The 24,660-nt window shown below is 48.1% G+C and overlaps 1 protein-coding gene across 2 annotated transcripts in view; it reads right to left on the reverse strand.

The window, feature by feature from the left end:
- Window positions 1-262: 262 nt before the first annotated feature.
- MAPK4 (mitogen-activated protein kinase 4) overlaps window positions 263-24,660 on the reverse strand; it is a 43,214-nt gene continuing 18,816 nt past the window's right edge. The window contains exons 2-7 of one of the 2 annotated variants that reach the window (XM_057405656.1): window positions 21,828-21,993; window positions 20,617-21,308; window positions 11,723-11,867; window positions 5,811-5,972; window positions 3,569-3,770; window positions 263-1,583 (exon numbers count right to left, since the gene is read on the reverse strand). In XM_057405656.1, the coding sequence (XP_057261639.1) occupies window positions 896-1,583; window positions 3,569-3,770; window positions 5,811-5,972; window positions 11,723-11,867; window positions 20,617-21,162 (1,743 nt within the window). In that variant the 5' untranslated portion in view covers window positions 21,163-21,308; window positions 21,828-21,993 and the 3' untranslated portion in view covers window positions 263-895. Of the gene's footprint in view, window positions 1,584-3,568; window positions 3,771-5,810; window positions 5,973-11,722; window positions 11,868-20,616; window positions 21,994-24,660 lie in introns of both variants that reach the window. The other variant, XM_057405655.1, reaches the window with a different exon arrangement.

Here is a 24,660-nt window from a genome sequence, read left to right on the forward strand (position 1 = left end):
AGCAGCATCACACTGTGAGACCCCCTGTTTCTAGCTGTTGACTCCTGTCCAGACCTTACCACCAGAATTTGCTGGTCTGATGGGCAGCTGCCCGAGTGAGGACTCACAGCACCAGGTTGTTACACTGCAATGCATCATGTATGGAGCCTTCTAAGTACTCAGAGAGCTCAGATCTACCCCGTGCAACAGAAGGGAACATTTATGTGTGAGAAACCAAGGAGAATGCGCTTAGCAAAAAATCTTATCTTCCCATCAGAAAAAAATAAAAGTCCCAAGTGGCCCATGTTTTGCAGGTCAAATTCCTTCCCCATTAACATTCTCAGAGTTATTTCCTGTCTGATGGCCAAAATCTACCTCTGGTTCTGTTCTCTGCTAACTGGTGGCTGACCACTGCCTGGCATTGCTTCTGTCCGTACAGTCTGTACGTGCATGGGTGCCTCAAAGGAGCTCAAAGTTTGCGTTTCGGGGATCCATCAAACCGGGAGGGTATCTGACCATAATGAAAATGCTGATTTTTGTCCTCATCGTTTTAAGATGCTATAGAAAAAGAAAGGAAAATGAGTTGATTTGACTCCTGTTTGTAAACTTACTATGTACTGTCATCTTCCCCATGTACATTTAAGTTTCAAACAGGTCCCAGAGATTGCAAGGCAAGAGTGTTAAGGCAGTATAAGAAACTCAGTATTTTATTCACACCTCTTGATTCCCTTAGATGTATTTCTAAGGCATCAAAAGGGGCACATGGTTTGTGCTTGCCTTTTCAGAAGAAGGCATTCAGTATAGTGTAAAAAACGGGTGCTCAACAACAGACATAAGCCGCTCACAGCCCCAGGCAATGGCCACACCATTAGAGAGGAACAAAGAGATGCATTGGGGTTTCCTGGGTGTGGGTTCCTCACCATCGGTCTTTCTGGTACACCTCTGTTTGTACAATCTCATTGGGGTGCTCAGATATGCAGGCCCCATTGATGTCATTAAGCTTGCTGTCTGGAAGATCTTCAGGTTTTGTGCAAAGTTTCAGTGCCCTGGAGATGAAGACATCCAAGTCAAACTCAGAGTCTTTTTTGCTGTTCACCTCTGTGGGTTCTTTGTGGAGGTGGTGAGGAGAAGATGGCAGGCTCCGTTCCTGAATCTCTGGAAGTGGACTGGGACACTCGAGACCCACCTGCGTGCTCTTCACCCACTGAGCAATCTCCAGGAAGAGGTTGGATGGTTCTTCTTCTAGTGACAGCTCAGCTGTGGGTGCTATGGCTGCTCTTTTCCAGTGGGATAAATCTAAAATCAGCTTGGGTTCTGAGTAGTGATGGGGCTTATTGTCTCTCCACAGCAATTTGTCCAAGTAGGAAGGTGACCCCACTTTGTAATCACATGATTTTCCACAATCAGCATCAAATACTCGGTCCATGGATGAGTGGGAGAGCTCCAAGAACCTCTCCGAGCTGCTTTGTGAGTATTTCCGTGGATCAACTTGTGCTTCCTCAGCAATGGATTCAGACCCTGCCCGAGGGTCCCGCTGAACATCATCCATGTCATGGTATTTATCATGTCTCCATTCCAGGTCAGAGGAGAGGCTTATGTGATACCTGTGAAAAACATGCTGCTATTAGACACACAGATGACAGCTTCATTAGAAACAGCACTGCTCAAACAGACGTGCACCTTGCTGCTGCTATTTTTGCTTTTTTCTTGCTAATATATTGCTTACTACAGATCTCTAACTTCTTATTAGTATTAGAGATCTTTCTTTTGTGTGTTAAAAAAGGCGGGGGGGGATGTGGTGTAATTTATCAAGAGTCTGAGATGGGACCAGTAGTAGGTAAAAAGCCCCAACAACCAAACCAACCAGATCCTTCATTTAGGCCTTTATCATCTTCCCTCCACTTGGTATTAAAACATTATTAACAATGTTAATAATGAAACTGACCTTCAGCCCACAGACAAGTACCCTCAGTGTGAGAGCTCCTTGTTTGTTGGCATAGAAGTAAAAAAGATGAGATTGTACATCACCATTTACTCTGACACTGAGATTGTACATCACCATTTACCCTAAATGGTGGACCAAGACCATCGCTGAAGGGCCACCTTCCAAAGTGATAACTTTCCCCATTAACTGCAATTACCTGGTAACACCCATTCTTAAACATGGTTTTCAAAGTGACATTTAATTTACTGGTTCCTAACTGAGCTGCTTTTAAAAGATGTATTATCCCAGTTATTGGGGCTCTGTGTCCCAGGTCTTCAGGTATCCCACAACAAACAGGTAGAAATCACTTCCCATCTCTAAAACACTCAGCTTGTGTTGCAAAATTTAGGCCACTATAGCAGATATCCCCAGCTGGGTGGCAGGACCTACAGCCCAGGTCACAGCTTCTTGTGTCACACCAAGAAAACCAAGAGATAAAAAGGTGACCAGGTGACCTCCAGCAACTGATTTACTGCTTTGGAGATTATAATGGGAGGGATTCTGGAGCTGTGGGTACACTGAAGACAGAAATCCTGAGAAAAGCTTCCAGCTTTCCTCTTATACCTAATTTACCTCATTGCCCCCCAGCCTCCACACTGATATGTGTTCACCAGGCAGAGAGATTAATAATAGTGAAGGCAAGGGATTTCTTTAGATTACTTTTTCAGTGCTGATGAAATACGGTGGATTAAGAAGGTGAGGAGATTTAATTGCTATTCAGAGAACAACAATGCTGCAGACATCCTCAGCCAGCTCACCCCACTCAGCTGGAAAGAGCTGTATAGGAAAATGAACTTACTTAATTCTTAGCTGCTTATTTTGTCCTACCTGCTCTGGCACTGGGACTGGCCTAGTAACTGGGGTAATCATGTAGGGCATGGGAGGCCTCAGCTCAAGGCTTTGGTCTGCTCTGAACTTGCTGTACGACTCCCAGCAAACCATTTAAAAGTCATGCAATTAAGAATACTTTAAAAGACCCCATATCTGTAGCCTCTGAGGCTTATGAACCTTGAAAAGTGATTATATTCTGCTCCAAATCAGGCCAAGTCCCCAAAAGGTACAAGAGTTACATTATTTTTTAACTGGTATTATCACAGAATCCCAGCCTGGTTTGTGTTGGAAGGGACATTAAAGCTCCTCCAGTTCCAGCATCCTGCCACTGGCAGGGACACCTTCCACTAGAGCAGCTTGCTCCAAGCCCCTGTGTCCAACCTGGCCTTGAACACTGCCAGGGATGGGGCAGCCACAGCTTCTCTGGGCACCCTGTGCCAGGGACAGAGGATGGGGGGAAGAACCATAACATCACTTAAACAGATGTAACTCAAATGAAGACAGTATAGGCTGTGAATAAAAGCAAGAGCAGAAAGATAGTGACTGGGATGTGCACGCTCAACATCTGCTCACTATGGACATCAGTGATGAACCTCTCATTGGCTTTAAAGAAAGCATAAAGATGGCATAAATAAGCAAAAGCAGGTGTCCTTTGTGGGTCTGGAATATGTGTGATTGAACCTAGCCAAGAGCAGGCCAGAGGCTCACCAGTCAAGTTCTGCCTAAGTTATGTAAGCCAGTATGTGGTCTGTGGCCTAGCCTTGGGTACCATACCTGTCCCAGTTAGACATCTGGCTCTGGTTGGCTTCCATGAGTAAAATATCATCAATCTCATCCTCAATCCGGAATGGATGCTGAGACACTGGTTCATCCTCGGGGCAGGAATACTGACTCATGTAAGGATGCTGCAGACCCATCTCAGCCGTTAATCGATCCATAGGGTTAAATGTCAGTATTTTCTCCAGAAAATCAATAGCTGTGAAGCAAAGAGAAACAAGCTCACTAATTCCTCAAAAGCAATACCAGATTCCTTTCCAGAATAAGCCTTTTGAATCCCCCATAACAAATCCCTTTGAAGTAAGGAAGGAATTAAAGGTCACATGCTGTGTGCATCTAAAACAGGCACTTCTGTCCTTGCAGCATCCATCTTACTTGCCCCAGGAGCAGTGTCCTTGGAGTAGAGCAATCCCACATCCTGCAGGTGTCATTTTATCTAGCAAGGCAGGAAAAATGACAACATCACACCTCCACAGCGCAGCATGTACATGTTATACCCTGTCCTGTGATCCTGGGCCAGAACACTGAGCTGAAGGTCAAAAGATCTTTGCATGGTGTCAGGTTTGATTCTGGGCTCTCAGATTCATTTGACAAGCACACTGCGTTTCAGACAACTGATTTCACATCTTGTACAGCTGAAGTGGGATTAGATTTAAAGTGCAATTTTTAGAAGTCTTTGGCATGACCAACACTCTGAAATTACCTACCCTTTAATATTTAAAGAACTCCAAGTGTCTAAAATTACTTTAGAAAGACTGTGGAGCATGAACTGTTTTTACAATGATGAAGGAGGAAGTTAAGTGAAATTGAAATTACTAGAATTACATCTAAATATAGAGGGCTTGTTGTGAGTTCTTTGATGATACCTTTTACTGAGCTTATGTGGAAAGATCAAATCCTGTCATTAAAGAGGCTATTCAGTTGATTCTTGGTGAATGGAAAAAACCCTTTACAGTTCAGATAATACAAACAGGAAAATGCCTTTCTTCAACTGCAACTGTGGATTGTACCTTCAGAAATATCCTCATTAAAGGTGTAAGTGTGAATGGGACAGTTTCTTCAAGGACAAAAGTCACTCAGCAAGAAGGCCAGGCCATACCTATTGCCTCAGTGCTTAAACATTAACCAATATCCAATTGTCTCCCACAAGATTATTTCATTGCTTGGGCTAATTAAGTAGGAAGGAATCAAAAGCTTCATAAGGTCACCGACTGTGGGTGAGAAGCATGAAGGAATGATATATTATGGGTCAGAGAGGAAGGAAAATATCAATGAATTATATAAAGCGCACAGGTGACCTTTCTTCCCACAGTAACGACAGGGAATAAATCCACCTCTGCTTGCTGGAGGCTGACATGGGTAACCCAGGCTGATGACTATCACATTGCCAAGCCCTGGTAGCACATGTCTTATAACCAGAAATTACATCAATGAACATAAGCCAGGCTGGGTCTTGACGTCTTCCCAAAAGCAGGAGGCCAGGTCCACTTACCCCAGTTTAAGCCCTGGAAGGAGGGCAGAAGAGCGGATGTGCCCTGATCCACACTGCTCAACTCTGGCTGCCACCCTGCAAGCTCCCACTGCCTGCAAAGCTGCTCCAGGCAAACGTTTAGGTCTGGAAGCCTGTGGTTTCCAGCCCCCTCACAACAACACACCGCTGGTTTCTACTTTTTTTAAGCTTTAGCCAAAGGAGGAAAGGGGCTGAAGTGGTGCTCAAGCACTGCAGGCTGCGACAGCCTGACGTGAGTAATGTCCAAGCCTTGAAGCACTTGGATGCTTCTGCTTGTAGCAACCATCTCACTGAGTTCAGATATTTGTGAAGTAAGTGAATTTATTCTCTTGTATTATACAAATGCATTCATGCAAAAAGCACAGCAAGAAAATTAACAGGGCTTGAAAATAACCCCTGCAATGAAGACTCACAGGTCAAGAAAAGGCACAGAAAGGCAAGGATGCACCTTGAAAGTGTCTTGGAATAGTCTTGGAAGACTATTTCACCCATATTTCTATAAGAGTTACCTGCAAGAAAGCTACCGCATCACCATTGCTATCCTGCAGCCACATCTTCCCTGGTGGGATGGTAAGCAGGACCCTGGTGGGGACAGCACTGCAGCCATGCACTGTAACCCCCCAGATATCTGAACCCCGTTCACCAGTGTTAATGCACTTGGCCTTAGAGGACAATCCCTGTGACCCTCTGGGGAAACACCTCTGCCAAAGCCAGGAGGCAGTACAGTACCTTCACTGTCCACTTCGGGGAGCAGCTTACGCAGTGGCTTCCTCACTTCCCAGGTGCTGTTGATGAACGTGGGCATCACTTTGAGCAGCTCCTCTTTGTCCTCCTCATGGATAACTGGAATTGTCTCTAGAATAAGCTGCATCTGTTCCAGCTCATGACCCCCTAAACGGGCAGAAAACAGGCAGAGAGGTAAGACATAGAAGTTAAACTGGGTGTACATGTGTGTTGTATTACCTCCCTGAAATGAGCCATGTCGCTGCAATGCTGCATCTCTGAGTGCATCTCTGCACTGATGCTTTCCAGTATCAGCCACCACTATAAATGCAATGAAAACATCCTCACCACCTTCTCATGAACCAGGTGCAGTAATATCCCCCGGTCACTTTCATTTTCCTCTGTTGCTGTCTTCCTGCATGAGAGCTCACCTTTTGGTTCTCCCTCTACACAGCAGTACATGGAGCAACCACTCAGGTGTGTCCAAGGCAGAGCTTCAGGTGAGATGCCTCCATCTACACACACACAGGCCGTGCAGCCCACAAAGCACCCATACCTCCTCTCCCATTCACCCTGGCGGGACACCAGGGTCACCTCATTTTAAGGGTTTAAGAGTTAACCTAGACAATTTGCCCCGTATCACCCTGAGGCTGTCAGGCAGAGCAGAAACTGTACCCAAACAAAATCACAGAGGTGGGAGCTATTACCCATTGCTGGGCTCCATCATGTGTGATACGAAGAGATGAATATTTGCTCTAACAACAGCCTCAGAAATGACAACTTCTCCACCTCTAGTCTGCCCTGGGGAGACACCCCCCCCACCCCCCCCCATAGTCCTGGTCCAGCTCTGGAGGAGCAACACACTTTAAATGAATGCAAGCGCAACATTTGGGAGAGCACAAGGCTCTGATTGTGACAGTCCCCACAACTGCTATGAACAATCATGTATTTTTCATCCTTTTCCTTCAGGACATATTAATCCACAGCTACGAGTCAGTGAGAGGAAGAAGCACAGCATTGTCAGTGGAGCGAAGCAAACCATTTCATTAATGAACGTTAATCCCATTCTTTGATGCACTATTGGATTTGACCAACAGCTCAGCGGCTATTTCCAGCCTTCTATGTGTACAGAGAAGCAGCCTGGCAGAAATACCAAGTCACACTATTGATTTTGTGTCTGCCAGAAAGGCTGGTTATAAATATTCTGTCATTAGAGGAAGGACTATCCACTAAGACAGCAAGCTGGCTGGCGTGGACAAACCAATGGGGTTTTGGGGCCACCAAGCCCCTGCTGTCCAAGTTGTGAATTTGAGGTGGCTTCACTGGCGAGCAGCAACTGGATGATCCACAAGAGAAGTGAACCTCATTTATGGCACAGCACTTCTAACCAGTTTGCAAGGAGGGTGGAGAGCACAACCTACAGGGGCTGGTGTGGACCATCACTGGCTTCACACCCTCAGGCGACTCTTTCCCTTTGGAGGTCCCTGGCACCTTGCAGGGGCTGCCCTCCCCAGCCTAGAGCTCCCTCTGGGTCTGCAGCAGGTTTCCAGACTCACATCCATAGAGTTGACCCCAAACACACACAACCCAGGGCAAGGGTACTTCCAAATGTCAAGGTTGGGAAAGGGTCTCCATCCATCTTGGCCTCATCACTCCAACAAGTTTTGGTTCAATGCAGTTGTATGCACCCCAAACAGCAGAGCTCCAAGCCAGGACATGGCAATGAACTTAGACAACACCAAAGTAACACCGACATATTTTGAGCAAGCTGCTCTAGAGGAAGGTGTCCCTGCCAGTGGCAGGGGGTTGGAATTGGATGAGCTTTAAGGTCCCTTTCAAACCAAACCACTCTGGGATTCTATGACATTAGCAGAGCTGGTCACCATTGCACTACACATCCACCCAGAGCAAAACCTCAGAAGATAAAGCAGTAGGAAAGGCAAAAAAGACAGAGGGACACCCTCCCAAAAAATCAATCCTGGGCAAATTAATTAACTTTCCTATAGAAGAACTAATTTTAGGTCATTTAGAGGTTCACAGCATGGCTCCAGGAGAAACTAAAGATGACCATCAAGAAACAAACACTTTGTTGGTCAGGCTAATTCCCAAACTGTGATCAGAATCACAGGGTATTGAAAATCCCAAAGGCTTCACGGCTGTTCTCCTCTCAGTGCAGCTCCTGCCACTGCTCATTGAAGGTACATGACAGCCAAAAAGCAGTGTTTAGTCACACAGAGAAGCTGCTAATGCAACGCTGGAAGCCTTGAATTATGGCTCTCAGGAACCCACTTCTCCACCATTATCCTCTTATTTATGTAATTCCTAGGGACCTTCTGGAGGCATTAATTCCTGAGAAGAAAAACACAGACTACAGACAGAATAAACGTAATGTGCTGTCATTACCCGAGGAGAGAACAAGGAGCTCTGCATCACGTCTTGGAAAACGGAACCCTTCCCTGGGCTTGCAGCCAAATCCTGGCTATGCACCCAAGCCCTGCTAGTGAATTATCTAGGAGCAAGCACTGATCCCATGGGAAATGCCACCACGTCACCTCCTATCTCATGGTCCACTGGCAAACCCCACAGACACCTGCAAGGACACGCAGCTTTTCTTTTTCTCCCCGTTTTCTCTTGTCTGCACTGGTGAGGCTTTAGATACACTTCGGCAGCAGAGGGTGGAAGAGTCACTAGAGGGAGCTGTAGCTGCTCAGCTGGGGATGCCGTTCCCTGTTCTCCATGCAGCTCGCGGTGGGGGAGCTCTCCAAAGAGATTTTAGCTGCTGGAGACAGGCTACGCTCCGTGAGCTTTGGATCAGTCACATTTCTTGGGGTCTCCCGGGTCTCTGCCAAACCCAAAGCTGCTCCTGCCACCGCACCACAGAGAAGGAGCCGTGGAGAGGGCAAGGAGCCGGGGTCCCTCTTTGCTGGGTGTTCATTAGTGTGTGGGAAAATGAAAGCAGTGAGTAAAAGCTAGTAATGGATCACCTTAAGTTAACTACCTTGCTTAAGCAGCCCAGACAAACTACTGAGTTAATTACACTGACTTATGCCAAGCACTCGATTTAAGTTGTGCCACTGACGCATACTCAGAAAACAAATTTATCCAGTGAATGGCAATTACTGGAGGTTTGCAAGTTTCTGGGAACTACATCGCTCTTCTTTCCCACGAGGTGTTGCTGGTGATCCAGAACTCTCCAGAAGTCTCATCCTGCAGTGTTGGGGGCTGTAACTGGGCTTGGGTAAACTCATTCTCCCAAGCAAAGAGGAGGGAAACAAAAGGAAAGATGAACCTGTGCTGTCCTATGAGTGTTCGCCAGTTTTAGTTGCTCTGAGTGGCTGGAGTTTATTCCCCTCCTCTTTGGACACCAGCAGATGAAAGATAGTACATGGCATGGGACACCACCATGGGCACCCTTCCCACTGCCAGGCTCCCACCCCAACTCTTACTTACCTACTGGTGTAGGAGGAGGCCAAGAAAATGGGGCACAGGGCAGAACCTTCCCATAACAACTCTATGGACTATTTTTAAAGCAACCCAAAAGAAATATATATTTTGAGCTCTGGTTTTGATCCCCACCCATTAACTCAGTATCTGGGGGCTTATTAAGGGACTGCACAGGGCTGGAAAGCAGAGAAGCAGAGATGCTCGCAGCATGTGTCTGGCTGAGCCCAACCTGTGACCTGCCAAATCCCATCTCCTGATCTCGGACCTGCTGTGGACTCTCAGGAGCCAAACTGCAAAGCAGGTTCCCATATGGCTGTTCTGGGCCACCTCACCTGGGCAGCCAGGACAGGACTGATGTGACATGTACCCACATGTAACACCAGCACAAGCACTTCAGCTGTCCTCCAGACTTTTGTATTGGAAAAATAAATATTTCTAAAGTCAGTTAATCTCATCTAATGCAGACAGCTAATAGAGGACAGATGAATCACATTCTGGAGCTGCCTCTGCCTCTGCCTTGACCGTGAAGGGAGCTTTAAGGACCAGGTATCTGGTGTCAGCCAATGTAAATTCTACCCCAGGGTCTACAAACAGCAGAAACACCAAGCTGAGGCAGGAGTCAAGCATGGCTTGAAATGCAAGGATAAAGATGCATGGCTACTATAGTGGGGATGGCCAGAGAAGGACCTAGTCAAGCCAGTCTTGTTTTGTTGTTTGACACAGGGAATGAGTACAGGAGAACAGAAACTGAGTCCAAAAGGATTTCCTTGGGGCTCCAGCTACATCCAGTTTAAGTATGAGGCAGTGCACTGCTCTACTCTGGTTCAACTCCTGCAGGACCAGGACCATCTGTGCTGGGGTTTGCTTCTGCTGCTCTGGTTTACCTGGAGATAGTTTGGATCCAGTGCTCTGGACTGGCGGAGCTGAGGTGCCTGATGGTGCCTGCAAAGGCATCGTCCAGTTTGCTCCCACCCAAAAAGCTCATAAACTCTTCCACGTTGTAAACCATGGCTTGGCAAGGGGAAGCCCCTGGCAGAGCTGTCCCTGGAGCTCACCCATGTGTAGTGTCTCCCAGTGCCTGCACAGGCAAGTGGCATGTGGAGACATCCCCTCTCCTGGAATACATCCTGAGGAGGCACCAGAAGCAGCCAGGTCTGACTGAGTTATTTTCATAACTGAAGTCCCTGGACTTGAAAATTCTGGGGAGGGGAGACCAAGGGCATGAGGAAGGAAGGAAAATGAGGCAGTTTTAATGACCTCTTCCAAATGATGCCGACTGCTTCATTTTCACCTTTCACAAAAGAAATATGGAAGCTGGAGCATGGAGGGAGCAATGGAGCAGCTGCAACCAAGCACCAGCTGTGGAGCTGTGCAGCGCACTGAAATATTTGTGAAGAAAATGTCCTTCTCCATTATTAATGGGCCTAATTATTTATTTACACAACTCTGTGAGCAGCTGCTCGCAGAATGCATTAGACCTTGTCATTCACAGCACTAACGGGCGATGGAGAGACAGGCGAGAAGGAGGGCTGCTGCAGACCCCAGGCATGGAAGCGATGTGGTCAGCAAGCAGAGAGTGGCTGCTTAATCCCCAAACATGTCTCCATGTCCAGCCTGGGCAGCACAGCTTTGCTCCTGACAGCAGCACTTGCATTAAATCAAGATTTACTTCTCAAGAACATCAGAGCTGAGCTTCAAATGCTGCACTGATAATTATGCTCTCCTTGCCAGTGCTGCCTTTGTCTTCTTTTCTTTGCACTGCACCTTTACAACTCCAATACCTGCTTATAAGGAAATACTGAAAATGGCTGAAAATGGGTAGTGGCATTAAAATGTCTTCCCTCAGAGAAATGAGATACCTTGAAGACACCAATCACAATTCAAACCCATGGCTTAGAGTACAAACCTCTTGGGACAGGCTCACATTATCTCCTGTCCTATACTCTACCCTGTATTACTTTTTAGCATCCCCAGTCCCAGCAAATGCTCCTGTGTTCTGTTGAAAACCCAGAAACAGAAGAAAGTCTGATTGTCTCATCAGAATTACTCATTGTTTGGATTTTACCTTTGGCAGCAGACCATCCCTGCCCAACAAGGCTCAGCAGAGCCAGCCTCAGGCACCCACCAGCTGGTGGCTTTCCTCTGGGGCCATCATACCAATACCAACAGGTGTCCTTGCCAGGCAAGCACAAGAAAACTGAGTGAAAATCAACTCTTCTCCCTCCTCAGGGGACCGCCTGCATCAGGGAAGTCTGTACCAATCAAGGGACCCTCTAATAGAGGCTGTGCAAGCGATGTTTTTTATGGAGACAACTCCACGTTAACAGCTATAGGATCCCTGTAGTGATGCTACAAGTTTTGCCTTAGCTGGAAGGAGAGGGGAATTACCTCTGCCATGCTTGGAAGGCTTAGAACGGGGTAGCAGGGAAAGAGGGATAAAACAAAAATGAATTAACAGGGAGGCAGAAACCTACCAGCAAAGAGCATCCTTCCCGTCAGCATCTCGGCAAGGATGCAGCCGGCTGCCCACATGTCGATGGCTTTGGTGTAGTTGTTTGGCGAGAGGAGGAGCCGGGGGGAGCGGTACCATTTTGTCACTAAGCCTTCAGAAAGGTAACCCTGAAATAGCAGAGACAGAGATGTCAGGAGCCTTGCAGCAACCATGCTGACACCATGGCCACACCATCAGATCCTACAAAACCTGCCCACTGCACTTGTGCTGTACCTAAGGCAGGCTGCGGTTGTGTATCTTGCAGGAAGCAAGACATGAGACATACACCACAGGAAACAAGAGATGCTTCACTCCTCCAGGAGACAAAGCACTCGCAGCTCCCCTAAAACTTGTTTGCTGTTTGTCACCATGGCATTGAAGCAACTTCTGCAAAGAACAGATGGCTTGAATAGCACAGATTTGCAGATCGTACCTGCAGAAGTTATTTCAGGTCACTGTTAAGAGGACTTAGCTGTATTATATAAATCCCAATTTCATCATCTGAGACATTTTGGAAGTTAAGCACGTTATTTCACTACTTTGCTGGGTCCCAGCTGTAACCCAGCAGCCTGTGAAGGAAGCCCTTCCCAGCTCAGTACCACAAGCACAGTGCTTAGACTTCCAAATGTCACCAGTTTGCAAACTTTTGCTTATTCCATCTCTAGTTAATCCCACATCTACGGTCCCTCCATAGCTACCTAAACCACTGGTAACAGCAAGCTACATATCGTTGAGTTCCCATGGATCCAACTCCAAACACTGATGCTAAAAAACTGATCTTTTAAGGGCAGGAGCTCTTAGGGGAGCCCACGCAAGAGAAGGCACCCATGGGTAAGTCCAGCGAGCACCAGGGGACACACAAGACCAGAGCAGAGGTGGCCGAAAGGACTTCCAAGTGGGCAGCACCCAGAGGATATGCTCAGCATGATCTGGTCTCTCACAGAAGCCAGGCTTCCTTGGAATGCTGCCATAGCAAACCCCACTTGGGTTTGGGGCACATGCTGTGAACTGCAGATGAGCCTCTTCAGCATCTCACAGGGGTGAGACGTGGGACCTTGTGATAAGTAGGAAAACAAGGGAATGGGCAGAGAAACAGATTTAGGGAGGAACATCGCTACTGCATGGAAGGAAAGCCTTCTGGATGAACAGATGTCTTAAAGCATCGCCGAGCGGGTAACAGCCCCACAAGGGCTCTTAGCCAAGACTCTTGAAATTAAGACACCATGGGATAAGTGGGAAAGCCCTTTCGAGGATTAGCTAGCTGATGCAGAACGAGGAAACCCTGTCATTTCTGCACCAAGCCTGAGTGCTGCCTAATACGTCACCTCCCTTCCTCACTGCCCAGCTCCTCGCATTGCAGCCAGGTGGCATGGGGCAGGTCATCTCCTCTGTCCTACTTTGCTTACAGTAGGATGTTTTGCTGGGATGCCTAACCTGCTTTTAAAGGAGATGCCCTCAGCAGCACCCCATGGGACAAAGACCAAGCGCTGTCACCTCCTGGACCTCAGCCTTCCTGTTCCTGAGTTCACCCAGGAGATTCAAGACAAGTGCCAAGCGCTCAGCAGCTCCCACTCGAATCAAGGGGATGTGTTCAATCCTGCAAATAACACTGGCACTGTGAGGGATGTCACATTGCCCCCCACTTTGCCCATCAGCCAAACTCCGGATGCATGCCATGGATGGGCATGAATAGTTAGTTCATCAGGATAATGCCAGAATATTCCTAGTGCCATTTTCTACATTAAATATAATGCATTAAAAGAACGAAATAGATTGAAATGCACTTGTAGAAGTACAAAAGACAAACTAAAATTAAATTATAAATTTAAATTGCATTTAAATGCCATGAAGCACTTGGAGAGTATCTAAATGCAATGACAGCATGAATACAGTTCACATAAAAACTCAGTTAAAAACTCCATCCTAGCTGATTTAATTCACAAACTGTTTTCAGTTGCGATACAACTGTGGATGCAGTTATGCCATGTAACCTCTCCTAGCACGTTACGGGATGCATCTCTCAACCTAAACACGAGAGCAGTGCACCATCACAAACACTACAAGGTTCATAATGCTCCTCTTCCCCCAGTGCAGGTTTTTGCTCCGATTTCCAAATGCGCAAGTCATCATAAAGGGTTTGCTTTTAAAAGAACATTTTAATTTTGGTCTTCTTGAGATAAATTGTAATGAAGACTGATGAGCTGAGAAGTTTCATTTAATGCCATTACATTTTTGTTAATGCTGCTGAATCAGAACCAGCACAAAAGCCCCAGGCATTAACTGATCAGACTGCCACTCTTCAGCTACTGCAATTATTCCCAACAATGCTGATACTTATTGGAAAATCCTAAGAAAATGAATTTTGGGGATAATGATCCCAGGCAATTCATAGCAGTAGCAAATTTTCCTTTTCGCAGAAAAGGAATGTCGCTCTCCTTACAGATTTAACACTTGGTTCATACATTTTTTTTCTCTGACAAGATGGATTTGAGTTCTTGGGGGCATGTACAGCTTGGAAAATGTATGAGGAATATACTGCAAATATCTATATGTTAGAATAAGCCAAACCTTTTTTCCCCCAGGCATCTCTCATGTATTGCAGAAAATTCCCTACAAAAACTCACCCAATATTATGGACACATCAACCCCTCCCCTGCTGTGTGAGGTTACTGGTGGTAATTAATTAGCAGCACTTCTCATTGTGCTTCCCTCTTCTGTCACCCATCAACATATCTTTGACTGCAGTCCGCTGTTTACTGAATAACCCAGACACTGGGTCACCCATCACCAAGCCAAGGAAGGACACATGGGGAGGCGCAACTACATGAACTAGACTGATGCATCGATCCCACCTTGCCTCCCATGGCATTCTGCTGTTGTGCTCTGGGTTATCCCTCCTCTTTCCCAGGAGGAAAATAGTGGGAAAATGATGGGAGTTTTGAAGATCAAGACTTTACTGACCTGGCCTGAGGTTTTCCAGTGGGAGCAGCTGGTGTTGCTGCCACAGCAGTCCAGTCCTGGGTGGCTTATACAGCCCCAATGCCTATGTCTGCTCTGCCTCTATGGTGGCTAAAAACGTGTGCTATTTGTTTACTTTTATAAAATATACAGAATAAGTTGCTGTCCTGGAGGATGTAACTACAGCCCTGTGGACTATCAAGTCCTCAGGAGAAATACCACCACAGCTGTGGCAGCAGAGAACATGCAGTCACTGGCACAGCCACAGGATGCTTGGGTAAGGATCCACCTAAACCAGGGTTAGGTATGGGCTTGGCTCTTACCCATGGTGCCAAGACTTATATGAGGACAGGAGCCGTGGCAGGATGCAGGGCCTGAGCACTTACAGTCGTCCCCTATACAGGGCGAGAACTGAAGAACTCCCGGAATCTCTTTAAAACTTAATATAACGGAGTCAATTTGAAAACAGAAGTAGCTTCAAGTCCCAGGTTTGCTCTCAAGCCCTCCCAAGCTATTTCGGTGTGTTTTTTTGGCAGTTTTCAAGTACCATTCTCCTGCTTCTCCTCTGCTCCTATAGCATGTGCAGGCATGCTCGGCAATCTACAAAGGTGATGAATTCACTACAGGTAGGATAAACATCGAGTTGCATTCAACAGCACCAACGAGAAACTGAAAAGCAAAACAAGAAAGAATGTTTCTTTCTAATCTTTACACAACACGGATTTTGTGTGTCACTTGTAGCACCAGAAGGAAAAACTCTTTCAGCTGGGTACTGCTGCATCCCAGCATTGCACTGGTCATGGGATGCTGGACCGCTTGCATCCCGAGAGCACCATGGGAACCTGGCACAGCATGGGGAGCATGGGGAGCACAGCAAGATCCCCCAGTGCTCTGAAACAGCCATCATCCGAGGCCAGAGCTCCTCGTTGGAGCTGGAGGCCTCCTTGAGGTGGACACCAAAATCCAGGATCCCACCTCCTGCAGACCAGGCAGCCCCCAGCACTGTAGCCCAAAGCTTCTCCTGAGAGTATTTCACACCAAAATCCATCTTCCTGCACTCAAAAAGCTGCAGAAGTGCCGACCAGGCACCCACGAACTGTAAATCCAGCAGGATTCAGGCACAGCCTGTCTATTCACACCTCCATCCACAGCAGCAGGCAGGATTTCTGTAGCTGCACCAGGAGCTGGGTCAATTCCTGCTGCAGATGGCTGCAGTGCCAAGGTATGGGGACTCAAAATAGTAACAACCCCAAGCTTTTGGAATGATCCTGGTGCAGCAGTGGGCTGCTGCCTCTGCACAGCATGGTTCTTAACCTTATCTTTTAGAAGGCAGGTAGGGCAGATCTAGGAGGAGCTGAGAAAGAAGGCGGATTTGCAGGAATATTGTTCCATAATAAAATAATAAAATTGGCATTGTGCACGGTTCCAGCAATGTGACGTGTATTCTCATGGTTTTGGGATGACAGAGCACATTTATTTCAGGACTACACACTGTTTCGTGCTTCATCAGAGGACAGAGAAGGAGAACAACCGAGCTGGGGTCACAGCGGGGAGGCTCGGTGCTGCCTGCATGGGGCCACAGGCAACTGCCTGAGGGCTGGACGTGGAGGGTGGTCCTCTCCAGGGTGAGTACAGACCAATATCCACATCCTCCTCTCCTCTGAAGACCTCCTCGTGATGCTCCACCTGGGAATTCCATTGTTTTACTGGATGAACTGGAAGCTATTAAATTTGCAATGACCAGCAAGTACAAAACAAAGGGAGGACTTCAAAGGTTTGAAGATGTTCTGGAAACTATTTACCACAAGATCGCCCCCTAAAAGTACTGCTGCACCCTCCTTAGCATGGAATTTCTGCCAATTAATTATGTAATTAATGTTGCCATTAAAGGCAAAGGGAGAGAGGCAGCCCCATGCAGATGCCCCCAAGTGCTTTGAGAAACCAGGCAGAGCCCCCATATCCCCACAAGAGGTAATATGACTATTTTGTACAACATGGGCGGGCTCAGGAGTGTCCCACTTCACTGTCCTCACTTGAGTAAAGGAGATTTAGCAAGTCTTTGTATCCCCAGCAGGCGTTTCTGCTGTCTTCTCCAGCCATCTCTGACCAGCACTGGGCACCATGACACATGGAATGCACGGCCAGGGCCTTCTGCCCCCAAAATTATTCTGAAGTCTAGACATTCATTGATATTTATCCCAATTCTTAATTCTTGACTTTGCTACCTCCCTGCTTTCCCATCCCTCCTGCCTATCATGAGCTGAGGATGCTCAAGGGAGGAGAGCACCTCACATTTGCACCCGTTTCCCTCCCACATTTGGGGCAGATCACAATATTTATTAGGCATAAGATGGATGGATGGGCAGCTAAGCACACCCAGGCAGTCTCTGAAGAAATACAAGACAGAGGGGGCATTGCAGAGTGCTCCCATCGTGAAGGTGAGATGCTTCGTTCAGCAAGGAGGCAGTTAATGACAACGGAAACGCTCAGCTTTGCCTGTTTTGCACATGAATAAGGACCCTGTGGAGGCTGAATCTACCCCTTACCTTCATCTCCAACACTCCTCTGCTCCCCATTTGGGCACCAAGTCACATGGGAAAGCATTCAGACCACAAACAGCAGGGACTGAGGAAAAAGGGATTAACATGGAGATGTTCTACAGTGATAAACAGCAGGATTAGTAACTCCTAGGTAAGAAGAAGGAAGAGAAAGGAGCCTGCATGGCTGGATTGCGACAGCATCAGATAAGAGGATGGCAGAGAAACGGACATACAGGATCATCTCCTGCTAGACCTGATATTCTGTGCCCTAAAGAGATGCTTGCAAGTTCATGAACACCCAGGTTGCTTAGAAACGTGTTTATGTGATACAGGGCTAAAATTTAAGCCGACAGGTCTAAGCAGCCTGTGAAGGTGCAGACCCAGATCTGGATGTGACCTCGGCAGCCTGAAATTCATCTCATCTGTTATGGGGAGGTTTGAAAACAACAGATGCACATATGCTGCTCTTAACGCGTGAAGAAAGGGATTTGAGCAGCAAACACCAGCCAAGTGGTGGGAAAAACACAGGTGAAGCTGCTCTGCTTCAAAGCTGGTGTGGGCCAGCACCCTGCAGTGGTCCAGGGCATCTCACAGAGCTGAAGAGCTACTCCTTTCCCACCAAATCGTCCTCAGTAAACGGCTGCCTGCTGCAAGCCATGTAAACAAGGCACATTGCCAAGTAAGGGCTATTATTTAAGTGGTATATGTATTTCTAAACTGTGTTCAAAACTGCTTGGTTTGGGATTTGAGAAGCATTGGGGCAGAAAAGTTGTGACCTGTTAGACAAATAAGAATACACAGCCTGTGATTTTTTGGTTTTAGCAGAAGCCAGACACCAGTCCAAGCACATTCCAGACAGAAAACATCCTAAAGGAAAAAAAATCCAAGTGCTTAAGACAACCCTTCCTCACCACAAAGACTTGAAAGAAGACATTATGCTAGAGTTATGCACTGCCTTCAGAGGTTTGGATCTGATGGGTCTTTACAGTAATTAATTACCCAGGGAGAAGGATTTCACATGCTTTTGGCCAGCTTTGCATTAGCACTTGCTGTGCTACCAAATTAGCACTTGCATTAGCACCAAAACTGGGCTGTGAGGATCTCTGTTATTCTCAATGCTGGCTGGCAGTGGTGTGGAGGCTCAGCAGCTTCAGACAGGACCAGCGATGCTCTGATCCTTTCCCTCTTGCTGATGCTTTCTGCGAAAGCACAGACCAAGGAGATTATAAATCTGTATGAGCCCCTCAGGAAGGCGGAGGTTGAAAGAGAAATATAGGAAAGAATTTATTTTTATGAGTCATCTGAGAAGAGATGGAGATCAAAGGCGCAAATGACCCAAGCCCTCTTGTCAGACCTTTGCAGCAACCATCACCTGACGGCAAACACACTCCTCCCCATCACCAGAATTTAGAGGTAAGTGACATCATTTGTGGTGCTGGGTGCTCACTGCTGCTGCTATTTTCAGCTCTGCTCTGAAGTGCTACCCAGCCCTCCCTGCACAGTGGGGATCTGCGGGTTTGTTTGCAGTGATGCTCCACTGGGAGGAATTGGAGGATGCTCATGCAGTGGTATCTTGCTAAGTTACATCCCACCACAGAGCCACAGCCCTTGACAGATCTTTCCCACTGCACTGGCTGTTCTTAAGCTGACACAGAATTGCTTAGAAATAACAATAGTTCTGCAGCACAGACAGATGACTTACCCTGATCCTTGTGTCTGACAAGATGATGCTCCTTAAATCAATGACTTTCTAACTCATGCCTTGTTTGCAGGGTTTTTTCTCCAGGAGTTTCCCTCCCTCGGGAACAGCCTCTGAATGCATTTGACTTTAAAAAACAGAAACCACACACTTAAGAAGCCAGAAGCCTCTTCCTTAGCTGGGTAATAAATAACCAGTGAGGAAGGGAGCATGGGGCAGAAAGAGGGACAAAGACCCTGCTCTCAATCCTGATGTCTCTTGCAATCTTCTTCCTTTTCCCTAGGCTCTGTTTCAGCCCAAACCCCAGATTTAAAACCAGATCAGGGTTCAGCTTCAGGATCACAAGATAGTCTTTCCACCATCCTTTTCCTTACCCTCTTTCCTGCCTACCCACACAAAGCAACAGTGTCCAAATGAGAGCCATGCTGGAGAGGTAAATGCAAAGTGCATTTAAACCTCAGCACAGGCACAATAGCAGGTCCATGGGGTACACCAGACTCACCCACACAAAGATCTAGTTTAAGAAAACAGATGTTACCTTATCTCACAATACCAAATAGCAACTTTAACCAGATACCAGCTGCACCTGCAGCATCACATCTGCTGGCACAGCCCATTTCCTTTCTTCCAGCAGCACGCGGATTCACGACCTGATGAAGCATCCACCGCACTTCTCTGGTGCTCAAAAGCTCCAGCCTGGGCAGCAACCCACACTAAACATATGCAACTCCCTTCAAAACCCATCAGCATCAGGACTGTGTGTTACATAGACTTGTGACCCGTTTTCCTCACCTCCCTCCCTCCCACACTGCCTGCCTGTTGTCAGCACAGCCACTGCTCCCACCTTGAGCCTCTGCAACAGTGAAGCAACTGTGAGCTGGTCCCAGCTCCAACCTCCCTTTCTGGAGGGCAAAGGAGAGCCTGGGGACAGCCCAGCAGGTGTGGGATGACAGGTCCCTGCCCAGCCCCCTGTCCTAAGAGAGGGCAATGCATCCAGGGCTACCCCACCAGGTGGTTTCACTGCAGGAGACTGCATACTGGATTGAATTTGTTAGAGGAAAAGTGCAGTTCCTTTAACATCTGCATGTTTGCCTGAGTATAGAACTGCGCATGGTCCTGTGTCCAGCTTTGGGGCAACAGCACAAGAGGGACGTGGAGCTGTTGGAGCGAGGCCAGAGGAGGCCATGGAGATGCTGCGAGGGCTGGAGCAGCTCTGCTCTGGAGCCAGGCTGAGAGAGCTGGGCTGGGGCAGCCTGGAGAAGAGAAGGCTCCTGAAGGGGAGACCTGAGAGCAGCTCCAGTGCCTGAAGGGGCTGCAGGAAACCTGGAGAGGGGCCTGGGACAAGGGATGTAGGGACAGGCCAAGGGGAATGGCTTTAAGCTGCCAGAGGGGAGACTGAGATGAGCTCTTAGGCAGAAGCTCTTCCCTGTGAGGGTGCTGAGGCGCTGGCACAGGGTGCCCAGAGAAGCTGTGGCTGCCCCATCCCTGGCAGTGTTCAAGGGCAGGTTGGACACAGGGGCTTGGAGCAAGCTGCTCTAGTGGAAGGTGTCCCTGCCTGTGGCAGGGGTTGGAACTTGACAAGCTTTAGAGTCCCTTCCAACACAAACCAGTCTGTGGTTCTGATTCTATAAGATCTCTTGTGCCAGCCAGCAGCTCATTGAACAATCTGGCACTGCCTACCTTGTGCGAGTAATGCTGATCCACAATCCTGGCCAGCCCGAAGTCTCCGATCTTCAGCACCAGGTCCTCTGTGCTGATGAAAATATTGGCCGGCTTGAGGTCGCGGTGGAGGACGTTGGCCGAGTGGATGTACTTGAGCCCGCGCAGCAGCTGGTACATGAAGAGCTTGGCATGCTCCTCGGCGAGCTTCCCCTGCTCCAGCAGGCGCGCCAAGTCTGTCTCCATGTACTCCTGGACGATGTACACCATATTGAACTTGAAGAAATCCCCACGCAGGCAGGCACCCTTGGGGCCCAGCACCTCGTACACCTTCACGATGTTGTCGTGGTCCAGGCGGCGGATGATCTTGATCTCGCGGAAGGCGTGCTTCATGCTGCGCGCGTCGCTGATGGTGATCTTCTTCACCGCCACTTTGCGGCAGCTCTTGCTGTCGAGGGCTGACAGCACCAGCCCGTTGGCCCCGAAGCCTAAGGGCCGGAAATTAATGAAGCGACAGCCCAGGTCGTATCCGTACATGCTGGCGATGCAGTCACACTTCTCTGCCATTGCGGGATCCGTCCTCTTGCGGCTCTTTCTCCTTCGCTTGAAAAACTGGGAGAGTCAGAGGGCTTCCAGATCACAAATGTGGTTTGAAATCAAGCGCCTCATTATTACTTACAGATGCTTGGAGGGATCTTGCTCTGAGCCCATTGCTTCAAGATGTCACGCGGACGCAGTGAAAATAGATGCGAGCACACACAGACACAAACAAAATGTTTTAAACTGGGTAGAAGAGACTTTGAAGCAGCAAAACAGAAAGTTTATCTTTCTTGAGACTAAAGAAACCAGCACTGCTACATTTTCCAGCCACTTTCTTGGTTTCCTTCTCTGATGTCCCCAAGATGATGCCAAAGCACAGGGCTGGAGGTGCAGCCAGATGCCTGGCCCCACGTCCCCAGTGTCTCAGTGCTAGAGCGGCCAGGCAGCCCTGCCATGGGGCAGAGCCCAGAGCAGCTCCATGGCCCCTCTGCTGCCCAAAACCCTCCCTTCCCACAAGTTTTGACAGTGTTTTCCCCACCAGTGAAGTGCATCCAGGCACTGGCTGAGGTCCCCAGTGGTCAGAAATGCTTCACCCTTCTCATCACTCCCTTTTTGGTATAGGCAGACCTCATCTTCCCCATCAGCTGACAGAAATCTCAATGGAAGCAAATGTTTTGCAGACCAAAACTCACTTTATCAGCTGCAGTCAGCACAGCAGGCTTCCATGTTTGAAGTTCCAACACCTTCCCCTTCTATGTCTTTTGTGGGCGAAGCCAAGTGTCATCAGATCCTTACAGCTTGATGGAATTCCCTGCGCTGCACAGCCTGGTTATCCCTCTGTAGGTCTTAGCCCCACTCCTGGAAGAAAAGAGGACATGGATTCATTTGACACCAGCACTGCCTAGTAATGGCTTGCTGAAGGTGTGAGCAAAACTGTGACCTTTCAGAGACTCATTAGTTATCCCCTCCAGAAGCACACATAATTACCCACATGTTACAGACGGTTAATCCTTCCTTTTCGATTGGTGATTCGCAGAGAACTCTAGCTCTTCCTTTCCCCTTTGCTGTTCAGTTTTCATTTTAATCTGTCTGAAACTGTTATGGAGCGATAGGCACATGCTGCGCAGAGTGCTGTGTCTCTGACTGCCCATTTAAACCTCCTCACAAAGAGAGCAGCAGCCCATGAGGCTACAAACCCTGGGAGCAGAGAGGACCACAGAGTTTTTCGGCTTATAGCAATCAAAACTGCTGTGCAAAAGCAGCAGTGCCACCCTGTGTGGTTTTGCAAAGAGCCCTAAAGACTGGCTGTGAGGGTGGGATACCCCCTGAACCTGGGTCTGGCAGCAAACCTCAGCAGCAGCCTGGGAATGCCGCTGGCTCCGTGGTTGCGGTCACTGGGAGCTGCCAAGCCCTTCCCTCATGCAGCATACCATTTAGTGCCTTAGAGAGATGCTTGGCATTGCTCAGCCTGGAGTGCATGCACAGCACATAACACAGCTTTTCCCTTCTTGGATGTGCAGGGGGAAGGAGGAGAGCATCCTTGTTAAGACAGATGGAAGAAGGTGTCCCTGCCCGTTGCAGGGGCTGGAACTGGATGAGCTTTAAGGTCTCTTCAACCCAAACAGCCTGGGATTCTGTGATTCTGCTCCCAAACACCCCCTGACACCTCATTTTGCATCACCACATGGAGTCTGGTGTCCTGTGCTGCCCACCAAGGGGACCACCAGGTCCTTCAGAACCTGGGGATACCTGCAGGGACCAGCCAGCTGCATGACAATGGCTCTAACTTTGCATATGGATGTCTCAGATTACCAGCACTGCTCAGAGGGGAGGAAATAAAATTATCATGGATCTGCTCCCATTGTGCTCCTCATGCCAGAGTAATGCCTCTGTTGGAGCCCTTTATCGCCAGAGCTGCTCCATTAACCTGGCCATGAGTTCACAGCACAGTCCTTCACCCTGCACCCCCCAAGCATCAGCACTGCCTGACTCCTGCTCTCTGGCAAAAGTCACTCGTGAAGTAATGATAAGGAAAATATCAAATGCTGAGCTTTGTTTCAATCTGCATCCTTCAATCATTGAAGATTGAAGAGAAATGTAACACTTGAGGCCAGCATGGAGCATGTATTTGAAGAGGGAACTGGCTAACGGTTAAAATAAAAGATGTATGGACCATATGATGGCTGGGAGGGATGTAGGCTGGGCAGGGATACCCTCCAAGGAGCATCTGCCAGCAGTTACCAAATAGTTTGGCAAACACTGCTTGCTCCTGTAGTTAGAAACAAAAATAATTACAGCCTCTCTTCAATCCAGCAATTATCTAATGCTGGCTTTTGCATGCAAAGATTGAACGGAGAAAACTGCTCTTGCTATTACAAGTGGGGCAATGCACGGCCAGAGAAATGCCTTGGTCTATAGTCAGGCAGAGGGAAAAAAATAAGGATGAGAAACAAGGAGTGAAAGGGGAAAGGGAGGTAAATAAATTCCAAGGCTCTGCAAGGACAGCAGGAAAGAGGAGCCTGTGCAGGAAGGTTACCTCTGCATTGCAACCCATGTGCATGGCCAAGGAAAGGGAGCACGAGTTGCTTAAACCCCAAGAAGGCAGTGGAGGATTTGAGGACCTCAGGATGACGTAAGGGCAGGCAGCAGCAAGAGGGCTGCAAGAGGTACATCTGGGCAACATTTTCCCCTTGTGGTGACTAGTCTGAGTTTCCTAAGCCTGTGCTGGAAACCTCAGTGTCTGCACAGGTCTCATGGATGTCTGAGGAGGGAAAAACACGAAGGAAAGTAGCAAAATTTCCTACTGGCTCTGGGAACTCTGAGAGGTAGGAATTGGGCCGACGTGCTTCTACACAGTGCCACATCAGGTCTGAGGTCCACCTCTACGTCTCACCTCTCGGCACCGTCATCAGAACACAAGATGCTTCCCAGCATTTTGGCACTATGAGCCAAATTCCCCAGGGTTGCTGAGACCAGGTAGGGCTGGATGGGAGGTGGTGCTGGCTCCCACACTGAACTTCTTGGCTTAATCTACATGCAATGGAAGGAAACCAAGTTTTGCCTTGTCAGCTTAATTATTAATAATTAGTACAGTTCTAGAAGCACTGAAAGGGAAAATGCAAAGCATGAGACTAAAAGGGAAGAAAGAGCCCCATTTTATCTCATGAGCAAAGTGATGGCCTTCATGGTGCTCCTGGCTACATCTCAGTCCCTGATGAGTGATGACCCTGCAGCATCTCCTGCAATTAGAGGGCCCAGGCAGAATCACCCCTAAAGTGATGGCCCCAGAGGATTCAGGCTGTGTTCCTACCCTTGCTCTCATGGCTGAGTCCCTCTCATTGAACCACCCAGGGAAAAGCTGGTGGTGAATACGGGGATGTGCACCACGGCTGAGAAACCAGCAGGCAACACACTCCCACCGGGGCAGTGCTAACCAAGTGGGAGTTCCAAGATTCACCATCAGCCATCCCAGTATCTTCCTCTTCTCTTCTTCAGTCTCCTTGTCTATTGTAATGAAAAAGTATT

Source organism: Pezoporus wallicus, unplaced genomic scaffold (assembly GCF_028554395.1).
Source record: "Pezoporus wallicus isolate ANWC-B61680 ecotype Strahan unplaced genomic scaffold, APGP_CSIRO_Pwel_v1 scaffold_13428, whole genome shotgun sequence".
Classification (NCBI taxonomy): domain Eukaryota; kingdom Metazoa; phylum Chordata; class Aves; order Psittaciformes; family Psittacidae; genus Pezoporus; species Pezoporus wallicus.